Source organism: Chrysemys picta, chromosome 12 (genome assembly GCF_011386835.1).
Source record: "Chrysemys picta bellii isolate R12L10 chromosome 12, ASM1138683v2, whole genome shotgun sequence".
Lineage (NCBI taxonomy): Eukaryota > Metazoa > Chordata > Testudines > Emydidae > Chrysemys > Chrysemys picta.
Window position 1 is genome coordinate 1,690,026 of NC_088802.1, and position 15,729 is coordinate 1,705,754.

General features: G+C 74.1%; 2 protein-coding genes across 3 annotated transcripts; one reads left to right on the forward strand and one right to left on the reverse strand.

The window, feature by feature from the left end:
• The first annotated feature begins 323 nt into the window (after positions 1 to 323).
• ZBTB12 (zinc finger and BTB domain containing 12) lies at positions 324 to 4,039 on the forward strand. Of its 2 annotated transcripts, none has more exons than XM_065564055.1 (2): positions 324 to 614; positions 1,312 to 4,039. In XM_065564055.1, the coding sequence occupies exon 2, from the start codon at positions 1,837 to 1,839 to the stop codon at positions 3,124 to 3,126; it is 1,290 nt and encodes a 429-aa protein (XP_065420127.1). In that variant the 5' UTR covers positions 324 to 614; positions 1,312 to 1,836; the 3' UTR covers positions 3,127 to 4,039. The 2 variants fall into 2 exon arrangements, with proteins under 2 accessions (XP_065420127.1, XP_065420128.1); XM_065564056.1 differs by having other exon boundaries at positions 1,768 to 4,039.
• A 3,041-nt stretch (positions 4,040 to 7,080) lies between these two features.
• On the reverse strand, positions 7,081 to 7,545 carry LOC135974893 (uncharacterized; the record flags this gene model as incomplete). Its single annotated transcript, XM_065564077.1, has 1 exon — positions 7,081 to 7,545. A coding segment is annotated over one exon (465 nt), but the record flags the coding sequence as incomplete, so codon positions are not given.
• Between the last annotated feature and the right edge of the window lie 8,184 nt (positions 7,546 to 15,729).

Genomic DNA, 15,729 nt, shown 5'->3' on the forward strand with positions numbered 1-15,729 from the left:
ACCCCCATATCCCATGATGCACCGGGCCTCCACCCCCCCACGCACCCCCATATCCCACGATGCACCAGAGCCACCTCCCCCCAATGCACCCCCATATCCCACGATGCACCAGAGCCACCTCCCCCCAACGCACCCCCATATCCCACGATGCACCGGGCCTCCCCCCAACGCACCCCCATAACCCACGATGCACCGGGCCTCCACCCCCCCACGCACCCGGGTATCCCATAATGCACCGGGGCCTTGCCCCTCCACGCAGCCCCATCTCCCACGATGGACCAGGGCTGCCTCCCCCCACGCACCCCCATCTCCCATGATGCACTGGGGCCACCTCCGCTCACGCACCCCCGTATCCCACAATGCACCAGGGCGGTGGGGCTGCCAATCCCCCCCTCATTGTCCTCTCCCCTCCCTTCGCCGTTTACTTTTCATCTGGCGGACAATAATCCCTCCCGCCGGGTCCTGCCCCTTTAAGGGCCCCTCGCCTCGCCTGGCCCCTTTAATTCCCTTTCTCTGGAGTTGGCTCCTTGTGCAAAAATAGAAAAACCCCCAAACCCCCCAAGCGAAGCGAGGGGCGGAAACCCCGGGGGGCCGGGACCCGCGGCCGCCTGCAGGTGAGGGGGGGCCCCGGGGAGTAGGGAGGGGCGCAGTGGGGGAGGGGCGCAATGGGGGAGGGGTGCGGGAGGCTGGCTGCGATGGGGGAGGGGTGCATTGGGGTGGGACGCAGGTGGGGGTGTGCAATGGGGGAGGGGAGCAGGGATGGGTGCAATGGGGGAGCAGGGGTGGGTGTAATGGGGGAGCAGGGGGTGAGTGCAATGGGGAGGGGTGCATTAGGGGAGGGGAGCAGGGGTGGGTGCAGTGGGGGAGCAGGGGTGGGTGTAATGGGGGAGCAGGGGGTGAGTGCAATGGGGGAGGAGTGCATTAGGGAGGGACGCAGTGGGGGTGTGCAATGGGGCAGGGGGTGGGATGGAGGGGTGCAGGGGTGAGTGCAATGGGGGAGGGGTGCATTAGGGGAGGGGAGCAGGGGTGGGTGCAGTGGGGGAGCAGGGGGTGAGTGCAGTGGGGGAGGGGTGCATTGGGGGAGGGGCACGATGGGGGAGCTCTGGCCAGGGGGGGTTCAGGGCTGCTTTGCAGCTGCTCAGGTGGGTGCCTGAACCCCCTAGACGTGGGGCGCGGGGCATGCAGGCAGCCGGGGCTGGCAGGGTGGGCCGGCCGGGTGTGATCGAGGGTCTGGGGGTGAAGGGGGGAGCATGAAAGGCAGTAAGGGGGTGTCCAGCCTCAGCTAACCCCGTCCTTCCTGTCTGCCTCCAGCCCGGCCTCACCTCGAGTCGCCTCCCGGCTCCCTCTTCCAGGTCCCCAGCTCCCACAATTCCCCCCCAGCTCCCCCTTCCGGCCCCCCGGCTCCCCCTCCATCCCACAACTCCCCCTGTCTCCCCCTTCCAGCTCCCCTTCACCCACAACTCCCCCCAGCTCCCCCTTCCGGCCCCCCGGCTCCCCCTCCATCCCACAACTCCCCCCGGCCACCCAGCTCCCCCTCCACCCACAACTCCCCCTGTCTTCCCCTTCCAGCCTCCCAGCTCCCCCTCCACCCACAACTCCCCCTGTCTTCCCCTTCCAGCCCCCCAGCTCCCCCTCCACCCCACAACTCCCCCAGCTCCCCCTTCCGGCCCCCCGGCTCCCCCTCCACCCACAACTCCCCCCAGCTTCCGCTTCCAGCCCCCGAGCTCCCCCTTCCAGCCCACAACTCCCCTTGGCTCCCCCTTCCAGGGCCCCGGCTCCCCCTCCAGCCCCGCAACTCCTCTGAGCCCCCCCGGCTCCCCCTTCCAGCCCCCCGGCATGGCGTCGGGCGTGGAGCTGCTGCGGTTCCAGCTGCCGGGCCACGAGGCGGCCACGCTGCGCAACATGAACCAGCTACGCTCGGAGGAGCGGTTCTGCGACGTGACCATCGTGGCCGAGAGCCTGAAGTTCCGGGGGCACAAGGTGATCCTGGCGGCCTGCTCCCCGTTCCTGCGCGACCAGTTCCTGCTGAACCCCTCCTCCGAGCTGCAGGTCTCCCTCATGCACAGCGCCAAGATCGTAGCCGACCTGCTGCTCTCCTGCTACACCGGCGCCCTGGAGTTCGCCGTGCGCGACATCGTCAACTACCTGACGGCCGCCAGCTACCTGCAGATGGAGCACGTGGTGGAGAAGTGCCGCAACGCCCTCTCCCAGTTCATCCAGCCCCAGATTGGCCTCAAGGAGGACGCCCCCCCGGCCAAGGGGGGCGCCCCCCGGGCCCCGGCCGGCCCCTCGCCCCAGGAGCGGGCCCGCCACCGCCTCCCAGCCTGGCCCCTCAAGCTGGAGCTGGAGGAACTGGAGCTGAAGGACGAGGAGGAGGAAGAGGACTACGGGGACGACGACGGCGTCTCCGACATCTGCATCGTCAAGGTGGAGTCGGCCCTGGAGGTGGCCCAGCGGCAGAAGAAGCAGCAGGCGGCGGCGGCCTGGGCCAAGGAGGGGTCCCCGCCGCCCGGCTGGGCCAAGGAGCAGCAGCAGGAGGCCCAGGTGAACTCCACGGTGGCCGAGGGGCCGGTGCCGCCCGAGCCGGCCCCGCAGGGCGTGGTCAAGGCCTGCTACAGCCTGGCGGAGGACGCCGAGGGCGAGGGGCTGCTCATCTTCCCGGGGGGCACCTACGCGGAGGAGGGCGGCGGGCGCCCCGCGGCCGGGCGCGGGGGGCCGGCGGGCCCCCACCCGCTGCGCAGCATCCGCTGCGCCAAGTGCGAGGAGGCCTTCCAGGGGGTGGAGAAGCTGGTGTTCCACATGCGGGCGCAGCACTTCATCTTCATGTGCCCGCGCTGCGGCAAGCAGTTTAACCACAGCAGCAACCTCAACCGGCACATGAACGTGCACCGGGGCGTGAAGTCCCACTCCTGCGCCGTCTGCGGCAAGAGCTTCACCCAGAAGTCCACCCTGCACGACCACATGAACCTGCACAGCGGGCAGCGCCCCTACCGCTGCTCCTACTGCGACGTGCGCTTCGCCCACAAGCCCGCCATCCGCCGCCACCTCAAGGAGCAGCACGGCAAGACCACCGCCGAGAACGTGCTGGAGGCCAGCGTCTCCGAGATCAACGTCCTGCTGCCCTAGGGGGCGCCGGACGCCTGGGTTCCCCCTCCGGCGCTGGGAGGGGAGGGGGGGCTAGTGCTCAGAGCGGAGGGGGGTGGCTGGGAGCCAGGACTCCTGGATTCTCTCCCTGGCTCCGGGAGGGAAGTGGGGTGTAGTGGTTAGAGTGGGAGAGGCTGGGAACCAGGACTCCTGGGTTCTCTCCCCAGCTCTAGGAGGGAAGTGGGGTGTAGTGGTTAGAGCGGGGGAGGCTGGGAACCAGGACTCCTGGGTTGTCTCCCCAGCTCTGGGAGGGAAGTGGGGTGTAGTGGTTAGAGCGGGGGGGGTGGCTGGGAGCCAGGACTCCTGGGTTCTCTCCCCAGCTCTAGGAGGGAAGTGGGGTGTAGTGGTTAGAGCGGGAGGGGGCTGGGAGCCAGGACTCCTGGGTTCTCTCCCCAGCTCTAGGAGGAGAGTGGGGGCCGGTGGTTAGAGCCGGGGGAGGGGCTGTGAGCCAGGACCCCTGGGTTCCGTCCCGGGCTCAGGGAGGGGAGGGGAGGGGGGCTACCAGGTTAGAGCCGGGTGTGTTTTCCCAGCAACCAAAGAACGGACGTCCCCGGCGGGGGAATTGGAGCCCAGGATGCGCAGAGCGAAATGCCACGGGTGGGGGGGCGGCTCTCCAGTAGCTGGTAGTAGTAGGCTTTTATCCATCTCTTCTTTCAGCCGGCAAGACTGGGTTAGCACCCTTCAGCCAGCTGAGTGCAGATGTAGCCACTAGGAATTAGAGAGGGACGGACGGGGACGGGACCTGTCCTCTCTGGGGGGTGTCGGGTCCCCTCTTGCCCCAGGGCGGGGGCTGACCGATGGAGCTGTTCCCCTCTGGGGCGCGCTGGCTCTGGGGCTCACCCCCCACATCCTTACAAACAGTTTTTAGATTGTTTAAAACTTTTTTTTTATTAAAAGGAAAGAAAAGAAAAAAGTGTCAAAGTTGTTTTATTTGGGAGCACGGTCTGGTGGTGGGGCGCTGGGAGCCCGGACTCCTGGGTTCTCTCCCGGCTCTGGGAGGGGAGGGGGGGCTGGTGGGTTAGAGCAGGGGGTGGGCTGGGAGCCCGGACTCCTGGGTTCTCTTCGCGGCTCGGGGGGGGGGGAGTGGGGGGCTGGTGGGTTAGAGCAGGGGGTGGGGCTGGGAGCCCGGACTCCTGGGTTCTCTCCCCGGCTCTGGGAGGGGAGTGGGGGGCTGGTGGGTTAGAGCAGGGGGTGGGGCTGGGAGCCCGGACTCCTGGGTTCTCTTCGCGGCTCGGGGGGGGGGGGGGTCTGGGCTGCGGGACCGACGTTGCCAGGGAAACACCAATGGGGATCGCTGGGGGGGCGGAGTGGCCCCGGCGGGGCGGGGCTTAGCGCGGTGTGGGGGCGGGGTCTCCGGCCGCCCCGCGGGTGACGTCACTGCCGGGCGCTGCCGCCGCGCGGCTGCCGGGACCGAGCCATGGAGGCGGCGGGAGCGGGCGAGGTGGGGGAGGGGCGAAGGGACCCAGGCGTCCGGGGGGGGGCGAGTCTCTGTGAGACCGGGACCAATGGGGGGGAGGGATCACTCCCCCGCCCCCCCCGCACAGACCGGGGGGCTGCGGGTCCGGGGGCCGGTCTGGGGGCAGTAGGGGGGTGACTGGGGGGCTGTGGGCGGGTTGCTGGGGGCAGTGGGGGGATTGTTGGCTGGGGGGCCGGGGATGGGGGCAGTAGGGGGGTGACTGGGGGGCTGTGGGCGGGTTGCTGGGGGGCAGTGGGGGGGTTGTTGGCTGGGGGGCCGGGCTGGGGGCAGGAGGGGGCTGGCTGGGGGCGCTGGGCTGGGGGGCAGTGGGGGGATTGTTGGCTGGGGGGCTGGGCTGGGGGCAGTAGGGGGGGGCTGTGGGCGGGTTGCTGGGGGGCAGTGGGGGGGTTGTCTGGGGGGCCGGGCTGGGGGGCAGTAGGGGGGTGGCTGGGAGCGGGTTGCTGGGGGGCAGTGGGGGGGTTGTCTGGGGGGCCGGGCTGGGGGCAGTAGGGGGGTGACTGGGGGGCTGGGGGCGGGTTGCTGGGGGGCAGTGGGGGGTGGTTGGCTGGGGGGCCGGGCTGGGGGCAGTAGGGGGTGACTGGGGGGCTGGGGGCGGGTTGCTGGGGGGCAGTGGGGGGATTGTTGGCTGGGGGGCTGGGCTGGGGGCAGTAGGGGGGTGGCTGGGAGCGGGTTGCTGGGGGACAGTGGGGGGGTTGTTGGCTGGAGGGCCGGGCTGGGGGCAGTAGGGGGGGGATGGGGGCGGGTTGCTGGGGGGCAGTGGGGGGGTTGTCTGGGGGGCCGGGCTGGGGGCAGTAGGGGGGTGACTGGGGGGGCTGGGGGCGGGGTTGCTGGGGGACAGTGGGGGGGGTTGTTGGCTGGAGGGACGGGCTGGGGCAGTAGGGGGGTGACTGGGGGGCTGTGGGCGGGTTGCTGGGGGGCAGTGGGGGGGGTTGTTGGCTGGGGGGCCGGCTGGGGGCAGTAGGGGGGTGACTGGGGGGCTGGGGGCGGGTTGCTGGGGGGCAGTGGGGGGATTGTTGGCTGGGGGGCGGGGCTGGGGGCAGGAGGGGGGTGTGACTGGGGGCTGGGGGCGGGTTGCTGGGGGGCAGTGGGGGGATTGTTGGCTGGGGGGCGGGGCTGGGGGCAGGAGGGGGGTGACTGGGGGGCTGTGGGCGGGTTGCTGGGGGGCAGTGGGGGGATTGTTGGCTGGGGGGGCCGGGATGGGGGCAGTAGGGGGGTGACTGGGGGGCTGTGGGCGGGTTGCTGGGGGGCAGTGGGGGGGTTGTTGGCTGGGGGGCCGGGATGGGGGCAGTAGGGGGGTGACTGGGGGGCTGTGGGCGGGTTGCTGGGGGGCAGTGGGGGGATTGTTGGCTGGGGGGCCGGGCTGGGGGCAGTAGGGGGGTGGCTGGGAGCGGGTTGCTGGGGGGCAGTGGGGGGGTTGTCTGGGGGGCCGGGCTGGGGGCAGTAGGGGGGTGACTGGGGGGCTGGGGGCGGGTTGCTGGGGGGCAGTGGGGGGTGGTTGGCTGGGGGGCCGGGCTGGGGGCAGTAGGGGGTGACTGGGGGCTGGGGGCGGGGTTGCTGGGGGGCAGTGGGGGGGATTGTTGGCTGGGGGGCTGGGCTGGGGGCAGTAGGGGGGTGGCTGGGAGCGGGTTGCTGGGGGACAGTGGGGGGGTTGTTGGCTGGAGGGCCGGGCTGGGGGGCAGTAGGGGGGGGGATGGGGGCGGGTTGCTGGGGGGCAGTGGGGGGGTTGTCTGGGGGGCCGGGCTGGGGGCAGTAGGGGGGTGACTGGGGGGCTGGGGGCGGGTTGCTGGGGGACAGTGGGGGGGGTTGTTGGCTGGAGGGACGGGCTGGGGGCAGTAGGGGGGTGACTGGGGGGGCTGTGGGCGGGTTGCTGGGGGGCAGTGGGGGGGGTTGTTGGCTGGGGGGCCGGGCTGGGGGCAGTAGGGGGGTGACTGGGGGGCTGGGGGCGGGTTGCTGGGGGGCAGTGGGGGGGATTGTTGGCTGGGGGCGGGGCTGGGGGCAGGAGGGGGGTGACTGGGGGCTGGGGGCGGGTTGCTGGGGGCAGTGGGGGGATTGTTGGCTGGGGGGCGGGGCTGGGGGCAGGAGGGGGGGGGCTGGGGGCGGGTTGCTGGGGGGCAGTGGGGGGATTGTTGGCTGGGGGGCGGGGCTGGGGGCAGGAGGGGGGTGACTGGGGGCTGGGGGCGGGTTGCTGGGGGGCAGTGGAGGGGTTGTTGGCTGGGGGGCCGGGCTGGGGGCAGGAGGGGGGTGACTGGGGGCTGGGGGCGGGTTGCTGGGGGCAGTGGAGGGGTTGTTGGCTGGGGGGCCGGGCTGGGGGCAGTAGGGGGGTGACTGGGGGGCTGGGGGCGGGTTGCTGGGGGGCAGTGGGGGGGGTTGTTGGCTGGGGGGCCGGGCTGGGGGCAGTAGGGGGGTGACTGGGGGGCTGGGGGCGGGTTGCTGGGGGGCAGTGGGGGGATTGTTGGCTGGGGGGCGGGGCTGGGGGCAGGAGGGGGGTGACTGGGGGCTGGGGGCGGGTTGCTGGGGGGCAGTGGGGGGATTGTTGGCTGGGGGGCGGGGCTGGGGGCAGGAGGGGGGTGACTGGGGGCTGGGGGCGGGTTGCTGGGGGGCAGTGGAGGGGTTGTTGGCTGGGGGGCCGGGCTGGGGGCAGGAGGGGGGTGACTGGGGGCTGGGGCGGGTTGCTGGGGGGGCAGTGGAGGGGTTGTTGGCTGGGGGGCCGGGCTGGGGGCAGTAGGGGGGTGACTGGGGGGCTGGGGGCGGGTTGCTGGGGGGCAGTGGGGGGGGTTGTTGGCTGGGGGGCCGGGCTGGGGGCAGTAGGGGGGTGACTGGGGGGCTGGGGGCGGGTTGCTGGGGGGCAGTGGGGGGATTGTTGGCTGGGGGGCGGGGCTGGGGGCAGGAGGGGGGTGACTGGGGGCTGGGGGCGGGTTGCTGGGGGGCAGTGGAGGGGTTGTTGGCTGGGGGGCCGGGCTGGGGGCAGTAGGGGGGTGACTGGGGGGCTGTGGGCGGGTTGCTGGGGGGCAGTGGAGGGGTTGTTGGCTGGGGGCAGTAGGGGGGTGACTGGGGGGCTGGGGGGAGGTTGCTGGGGGGCAGTGGGGGGGTTGTTGGCTGGGGGGCTGGGCTGGGGGCAGTAGGGGGGTGACTGGGGGGCTGGGGGGGGGTTGCTGGGGGGCAGTGGAGGGGTTGTTGGCTGGAGGGCCGGGCTGGGGGCAGGAGGGGGCTGGCTGGGGGCGCTGGGCTGGGGGACAGTGGGGGGGTTGTTGGATGGGGGGCCGGGCTGGGGGCAGTAGGGGGGTGACTGGGGGCTGGGGGTGGGTTGCTGGGGGGCAGTGGGGGGGTTGTTGGCTGGGGGGCCGGGCTGGGGGCAGTAGGGGGGTGACTGGGGGCTGGGGGTGGGTTGCTGGGGGGCAGTGGGGGGGTTGTTGGCTGGGGGGCCGGGCTGGGGGCAGTAGGGGGGGTGACTGGGGGCTGGGGGTGGGTTGCTGGGGGGCAGTGGGGGGGATTGTTGGCTGGGGGGCCGGGCTGGGGGCAGTAGGGGGGTGACTGGGGGCTGGGGGTGGGTTGCTGGGGGGCAGTGGGGGGGTTGTTGCTGGAGGGCCGGGCTGGGGGCAGGAGGGGGCTGGCTGGGGGCGCTGGGCTGGGGGGCAGTGGGGGGGTTGTTGGCTGGGGGGCTGGGCTGGGGGCAGTAGGGGGATGACTGGGGGGCTGGGGGCGGGTTGCTGGGGGGCAGTGGGGGGGTTGTTGTCTGGAGGGACGGGCTGGGGGCAGTAGGGGGGTGACTGGGGGGCTGGGGGCGGGTTGCTGGGGGGCAGTGGGGGGATTGTTGGCTGGGGGGCCGGGCTGGGGGCAGTAGGGGGATGACTGGGGGGCTGTGGGCGGGTTGCTGGGGGGCAGTGGGGGGGTTGTTGGCTGGGGGGCCGGGCTGGGGGCAGTAGGGTGGTGACTGGGGGGCTGTGGGCGGGTTGCTGGGGAGCAGTGGGGGGGTTGTTGGCTGGGGGGCCGGGCTGGGGGTCAGTAGGGTGGTGACTGGGGGGCTGGGGGCGGGTTGCTGGGGGGCAGTGGGGGGGTTGTTGGCTGGGGGAAGTAGAGGGTGACTGGGGGTCTGGGGGCAGGTTGCTGGGGGGCAGTGGGGGGGTTGTTGGCTGGAGGGACGGGCTGGGGGCAGTAGGGGGGTGACTGGGGGGCTGTGGGCGGGTTGCTGGGGGGCAGTGGGGGGGTTGTTGGCTGGGGGGCCGGGCTGGGGGCAGTAGGGGGTGACTGGGGGCTGGGGGCGGGTTTGCTGGGGGGCAGTGGGGGGGTTGTTGGCTGGGGGGCCGGGTTGGGGGGTGACTGGGGAGCTGTGGGCGGGTTGCTGGGGGGCAGTGGGGGGTTTTTGGCTGGGGGGCCGGTCTGGGGGCAGTAGGGGGGTGACTGGGGGGCTGTGGGCGGGTTGCTGGGGGGCAGTGGGGGGATTGTTGGCTGGGGGGCCGGGCTGGGGGCAGTAGGGGGTGACTGGGGGGCTGGGGGCGGGTTGCTTGGGGGCAGTGGGGGAATTGTTGGCTGGGGGGCCGGTCTGGGGGCAGTAGGGGGGTGACTGGGGGCTGGGGGCGGGTTGCTGGGGGGCAGTGGGGGGATTGTTGGCTGGGGGGCCGGGCTGGGGGCAGGAGGGGGGTGACTGGGGGGCTGTCGGCGGGTTGCTGGGGGGCAGTGGGGGGATTGTTGGCTGGGGGGCTGGGCTGGGGGCAGGAGGGGGGTGACTGGGGGGCTGTCGGCGGGTTGCTGGGGGGCAGTGGGGGGGTTGTTGGCTGGAGGTCCGGGCTGGGGGCAGTAGGGGGGGGATGGGGGCGGGTTGCTGGGGGGCAGTGGGGGGTTGTTGGCTGGGGGGCCGGGCTGGGGGCAGGAAGGGGGTGACTGGGGGGCTGGGGGCAGGTTGCTGGGGGGGCAGTGGGGGGGTTGTTGGCTGGGGGCCGGGCTGGGGGCAGTAGGGGGGTGACTGGGGGGCTGTGGGCGGGTTGCTGGGGGGCAGTGGGGGGGTTGTTGGCTGGGGGGCCGGGCTGGGGGCAGGAAGGGGGTGACTGGGGGGCTGGGGGCAGGTTGCTGGGGGGCAGTGGGGGGGTTGTTGGCTGGGGGCCGGGCTGGGGGCAGTAGGGGGGTGACTGGGGGCGGGTTGCTGGGGGGGCAGTGGGGGGATTGTTGGCTGGGGGGCCGGGCTGGGGGCAGTAGGGGGTGACTGGGGGCTGGGGGCAGGTTGCTGGGGGGCAGTGGGGGGTTGTTGGCTGGGGGCCGGGCTGGGGGCAGTAGGGGGGTGACTGGGGGGCTGGGGGCGGGTTGCTGGGGGGCAGTGGGGGGGTTGTTGGCTGGGGGCAGTAGGGGGTGACTGGGGGTCTGGGGGCAGGTTGCTGGGGGGCAGTGGGGGGGTTGTTGGCTGGAGGGACGGGCTGGGGGCAGTAGGGGGGTGACTGGGGGGCTGTGGGCGGGTTGCTGGGGGGCAGTGGGGGGTTGTTGGCTGGGGGCCGGGCTGGGGGCAGTAGGGGGTGACTGGGGGCTGGGGGCGGGTTGCTGGGGGGCAGTGGGGGGGGTTGTTGGCTGGGGGCCGGGCTGGGGGGTGACAGGGGAGCTGTGGGCGGGGTTGCTGGGGGGCAGTGGGGGGATTGTTGGCTGGGGGGCCGGGCTGGGGGCAGGAGGGGGTGACTGGGGGCTGGGGGCGGGTTTGCTGGGGGGCAGTGGGGGGGTTGGCTGGGGGGCCGGGCTTGGGGCAGGAGGGGGCTGGCTGGGGGGGCTGGGGGCGGGTTGCTGGGGGGCAGTGGGGGGGTTGGCTGGGGGGCCGGGCTGGGGGCAGTAGGGGGGTGACTGGGGGGCTGTGGGCGGGTTGCTGGGGGGCAGTGGGGGATTGTTGGCTGGGGGGACGGGCTGGGGGCAGTAGGGGGGTGACTGGGGGGCTGGGGTCGGGTGATTGGGGGCAGTGGGGGGTTGTTGTCTGGGGGCAGTAGGGGGTGACTGGGGGTCTGGGGGCAGGTTGCTGGGGAGCAGTGGGCGGGTTGTTGGCTGGGGGGCCGGGCTGGGGGCAGTAGGGGGGTGACTGAGGGGCTGTGGGCGGGTGCTGGGGGGCAGTGGGGGGATTGTTGTCTGGGGGGCTGGGCTGGGGGCAGTAGGGGGGTGACTGGGGGGCTGGGGGCGGGTTGCTGGGGGGGCAGTGGGGGGGTTGTTGGCTGGGGGGCCGGGCTGGGGGCAGTAGGGGGTGACTGGGGGGCTGGGGGCAGGTTTGCTGGGGGGCAGTGGGGGGATTGTTGGCTGGGGGGACGGGCTGGGGGCAGTAGGGGGGTGACTGGGGGGCTGGGGTCGGGTGACTGGGGGGCAGTGGGGGGTTGTTGTCTGGGGGCAGTAGGGGGTGACTGGGGGTCTGGGGGCAGGTTGCTGGGGAGCAGTGGGCGGGTTGTTGGCTGGGGGGCCGGGCTGGGGGCAGTAGGGGGGTGACTGAGGGCTGTGGGCGGGTTGCTGGGGGGCAGTGGGGGGGTTGTTGGCTGGGGGGCCGGGCTGGGGGCAGTAGGGGGTGACTGGGGGCTGGGGGCGGGTTGCTGGGGGGCAGTGGGGGGGTTGTTGGCTGGGGGGCCGGGCTGGGGGGTGACTGGGGAGCTGTGGGCGGGTTGCTGGGGGGCAGTGGGGGGGTTGTTGGCTGGGGGGCCGGGCTGGGGGCAGTAGGGGGTGACTGGGGGCTGGGGGCAGGTTGCTGGGGGGCAGTGGGGGGGTTGTTGGCTGGGGGGCCGGCTGGGGGCAGTAGGGGGGTGACTGGGGGGCTGGGGGCGGGTTGCTGGGGGGCAGTGGGGGGGTTGTTGGCTGGGGGCAGTAGGGGGTGACTGGGGGTCTGGGGGCAGGTTGCTGGGGGGCAGTGGGGGGGTTGTTGGCTGGAGGGACGGGCTGGGGGCAGTAGGGGGGGTGACTGGGGGGCTGTGGGCGGGTTGCTGGGGGGCAGTGGGGGGGTTGTTGGCTGGGGGGCCGGGCTGGGGGCAGTAGGGGGTGACTGGGGGCTGGGGCGGGGTTGCTGGGGGGCAGTGGGGGGGTTGTTGGCTGGGGGGCCGGGCTGGGGGGTGACTGGGGAGCTGTGGGCGGGTTGCTGGGGGGCAGTGGGGGGATTGTTGGCTGGGGGGCCGGGCTGGGGGCAGGAGGGGGTGACTGGGGGCTGGGGGCGGGTTGCTGGGGGGCAGTGGGGGGGTTGTTGGCTGGGGGGCCGGGCTGGGGGGTGACTGGGGAGCTGTGGGCGGGTTGCTGGGGGGCAGTGGGGGTTTTTTGGCTGGGGGGCCGGTCTGGGGGCAGTAGGGGGGTGACTGGGGGGCTGGGGGCGGGTTGCTGGGGGGCAGTGGGGGGATTGTTGGCTGGGGGGCCGGGCTGGGGGCAGGAGGGGGTGACTGGGGGCTGGGGGCGGGTTGCTGGGGGGCAGTGGGGGGGTTGGCTGGGGGGCCGGGCTGGGGGCAGGAGGGGGCTGGCTGGGGGGCTGGGGGCGGGTTGCTGGGGGGCAGTGGGGGGGTTGGCTGGGGGGCCGGGCTGGGGGCAGTAGGGGGGTGACTGGGGGGCTGTGGGCGGGTTGCTGGGGGGCAGTGGGGGGATTGTTGGCTGGGGGGACGGGCTGGGGGCAGTAGGGGGGTGACTGGGGGGCTGGGGTCGGGTGACTGGGGGGCAGTGGGGGGTTGTTGTCTGGGGGCAGTAGGGGGTGACTGGGGGTCTGGGGGCAGGTTGCTGGGGAGCAGTGGGCGGGTTGTTGGCTGGGGGGCCGGGCTGGGGGCAGTAGGGGGGTGACTGAGGGCTGTGGGCGGGTTGCTGGGGGGCAGTGGGGGGGTTGTTGGCTGGGGGGCCGGGCTGGGGGCAGTAGGGGGTGACTGGGGGCTGGGGGCGGGTTGCTGGGGGCAGTGGGGGGGTTGTTGGCTGGGGGGCCGGGCTGGGGGGTGACTGGGGAGCTGTGGGCGGTTGCTGGGGGGCAGTGGGGGGGTTGTTGGCTGGGGGGCCGGGCTGGGGGCAGTAGGGGGTGACTGGGGGCTGGGGGCAGGTTGCTGGGGGGCAGTGGGGGGGTTGTTGGCTGGGGGGCCGGGGGCTGGGGCAGTAGGGGGGTGACTGGGGGGCTGGGGGCGGGTTGCTGGGGGGCAGTGGGGGGGTTGTTGGCTGGGGGCAGTAGGGGGTGACTGGGGGTCTGGGGGCAGGTTGCTGGGGGGCAGTGGGGGGGTTGTTGGCTGGAGGGACGGCTGGGGGCAGTAGGGGGGTGACTGGGGGGCTGTGGGCGGGTTGCTGGGGGGCAGTGGGGGGGTTGTTGGCTGGGGGGCCGGGCTGGGGGCAGTAGGGGGTGACTGGGGGCTGGGGGCGGGTTGCTGGGGGGCAGTGGGGGGGTTGTTGGCTGGGGGGCCGGGCTGGGGGGTGACTGGGGAGCTGTGGGCGGGTTGCTGGGGGGCAGTGGGGGGATTGTTGGCTGGGGGGCCGGGCTGGGGGCAGGAGGGGGTGACTGGGGGCTGGGGGCGGGTTGCTGGGGGGCAGTGGGGGGGTTGTTGGCTGGGGGGGCCGGGCTGGGGGGTGACTGGGAGCTGTGGGCGGGTTGCTGGGGGGCAGTGGGGGTTTTTTGGCTGGGGGGCCGGTCTGGGGGCAGTAGGGGGGTGACTGGGGGGCTGGGGGCGGGTTGCTGGGGGCAGTGGGGGGATTGTTGGCTGGGGGGCCGGGCTGGGGGCAGGAGGGGGTGACTGGGGGCTGGGGGCGGGTTGCTGGGGGGCAGTGGGGGGGTTGGCTGGGGGCCGGGCTGGGGGCAGGAGGGGGCTGGCTGGGGCTGGGGGCGGGTTGCTGGGGGGCAGTGGGGGGTTGGCTGGGGGGCCGGGCTGGGGGCAGTAGGGGGGTGACTGGGGGGCTGTGGGCGGGTTGCTGGGGGGCAGTGGGGGGATTGTTGGCTGGGGGGCCGGGCTGGGGGCAGGAGGGGGCTGGCTGGGGGGGCTGGGGGCGGGTTGCTGGGGGGCAGTGGGGGGTGGTTGGCTGGGGGGCCGGGCTGGGGGCAGGAGGGGGGTGACTGGGGGCTGGGGGCGGGTTGCTGGGGGGGCAGTGGGGGGGTTGGCTGGGGGGCCGGGCTGGGGGCAGGAGGGGGCTGGCTGGGGGCGCTGGGCTGGGGGGCAGTGGGGGGTGGTTGGCTGGGGGGCCGGGCTGGGGGCAGTAGGGGGGTGACTGGGGGGCTGGGGGCGGGTTGCTGGGGGGCAGTGGGGGGGTTGTTGGCTGGGGGGCCGGGCTGGGGCAGTAGGGGGGTGACTGGGGGGCTGGGGGCGGGTTGCTGGGGGGCAGTGGGGGGTTGTTGGCTGGGGGGCCGGGATGGGGGCAGTAGGGGGTGTGACTGGGGGGCTGTGGGCGGGTTGCTGGGGGGCAGTGGGGGGGTTGTTGGCTGGGGGGCCGGGCTGGGGGCAGTAGGGGGTGACTGGGGAGCTGGGAGCGGGTTGCTGGGGGGCAGTGGGGGGATTGTTGGCTGGGGGCCGGTCTGGGGGCAGTAGGGGGGTGACTGGGCAGCTGTGGGCGGGTTGCTGGGGGGCAGTGGGGGGATTGTTGGCTGGGGGGCCGGGCTGGGGGCAGTAGGGGGTGACTGGGGGGCCGGGCTGGGGGCAGTAGGGGGTGACTGGGGGGCTGGGGGCGGGTTGCTGGGGGGGCAGTGGGGGGATTGTTGGCTGGGGGGCCGGGCTGGGGGCAGTAGGGGGGGGTGATTGGGGGCGCTGGGCTGGGGGGCAGTGGAGGGGTTGTTGGCTGGAGGGCCGGGCTGGGGGCAGTAGGGGGTGACTGGGGGGCTGGGGGTGGGTTGCTGGGGGGCAGTGGGGGGGTTGTTGGCTGGAGGGCCGGGCTGGGGGCAGTAGGGGGGTGACTGGGGGGCTGTGGGCGGGTGGCTGGGGGGCAGTGGGGGGATTGTTGTCTGGGGGGCTGGGCTGGGGGCAGTAGGGGGGTGACTGGGGGGCTGGGGGCGGGTTGCTGGGGGGGCAGTGGGGGGGTTGTTGGCTGGGGGCCGGGCTGGGGGCAGTAGGGGGTGACTGGGGGGCTGGGGGCGGGTTGCTGGGGGCAGTGGGGGGATTGTTGGCTGGGGGGACGGGCTGGGGGCAGTAGGGGGGTGACTGGGGGGCTGGGGTCGGGTGACTGGGGGGCAGTGGGGGGTTGTTGTCTGGGGGCAGTAGGGGGTGACTGGGGGTCTGGGGGCAGGTTGCTGGGGAGCAGTGGGCGGGTTGTTGGCTGGGGGGCCGGGCTGGGGGCAGTAGGGGGGTGACTGGGGGCTGGGGGCGGGTTGCTGGAGGGCAGTGGGGGGGTTGTTGGCTGGGGGGCCGGGCTGGGGGCAGTAGGGGGGTGACTGGGGGGCTGTGGGTGGGTTGCTGGGGGGCAGTGGGGGGGTTGGCTGGGGGGCCGGGCTGGGGGCAGTAGGGGGGTGACTGGGGGGCTGGGGGCGGGTTGCTGGGGGGCAGTGGAGGGGTTGTTGGCTGGAGGGCCGGGCTGGGGGGTGACTGGGGGGCTGGGGGCGGGTTGCTGGGGGGCAGTGGGGGGATTGTTGGCTGGAGGGCCGGGCTGGGGGCAGTAGGGGAGTGACTGGGGGCTGGGGGCGGGTTGCTGGGGGGCAGTGGGGGGGTTGGCTGGGGGGCCGGGCTGGGGGCAGGAGGGGGGGATGGGGGCGCTGGGCTGGGGGGCAGTGGGGGGGTTGTCTGGGGGGCCGGGCTGGGGGCAGGAGGGGGCTGGCTGGGGGCGCTGGGCTGGGGGGCAGTGGGGGGGTTGTTGGCTGGAGGGACGGGCTGGGGGCAGTAGGGGGGTGACTGGGGGGGCTGTGGGCGGGTTGCTGGGGGGCAGTGGGGGGTTGTTGGCTGGGGGGCCGGGCTGGGGGCAGTAGGGGGGTGACTGGGGGGCTGTGGGCGGGTTGCTGGGGGGCAGTGGGGGGGTTGTTGGCTGGGGGGCCGGGCTGGGGGCAGTAGGGGGGTGACTGGGGGGCTGTGGGCGGGTTGCTGGGGGGGCAGTGAGGGGATTGTTGGCTGGGAGGGCCGGGCTGGGGGGGTGACTGGGGGGCTGTGGGCGGGTTGCTGGGGGGCAGTGGGGGGGTTGTTGGCTGGGGGGCCGGGCTGGGGGCAGTAGGGTGGTGACCGGGGGGCTAGGGGCGGGTTGCTGGG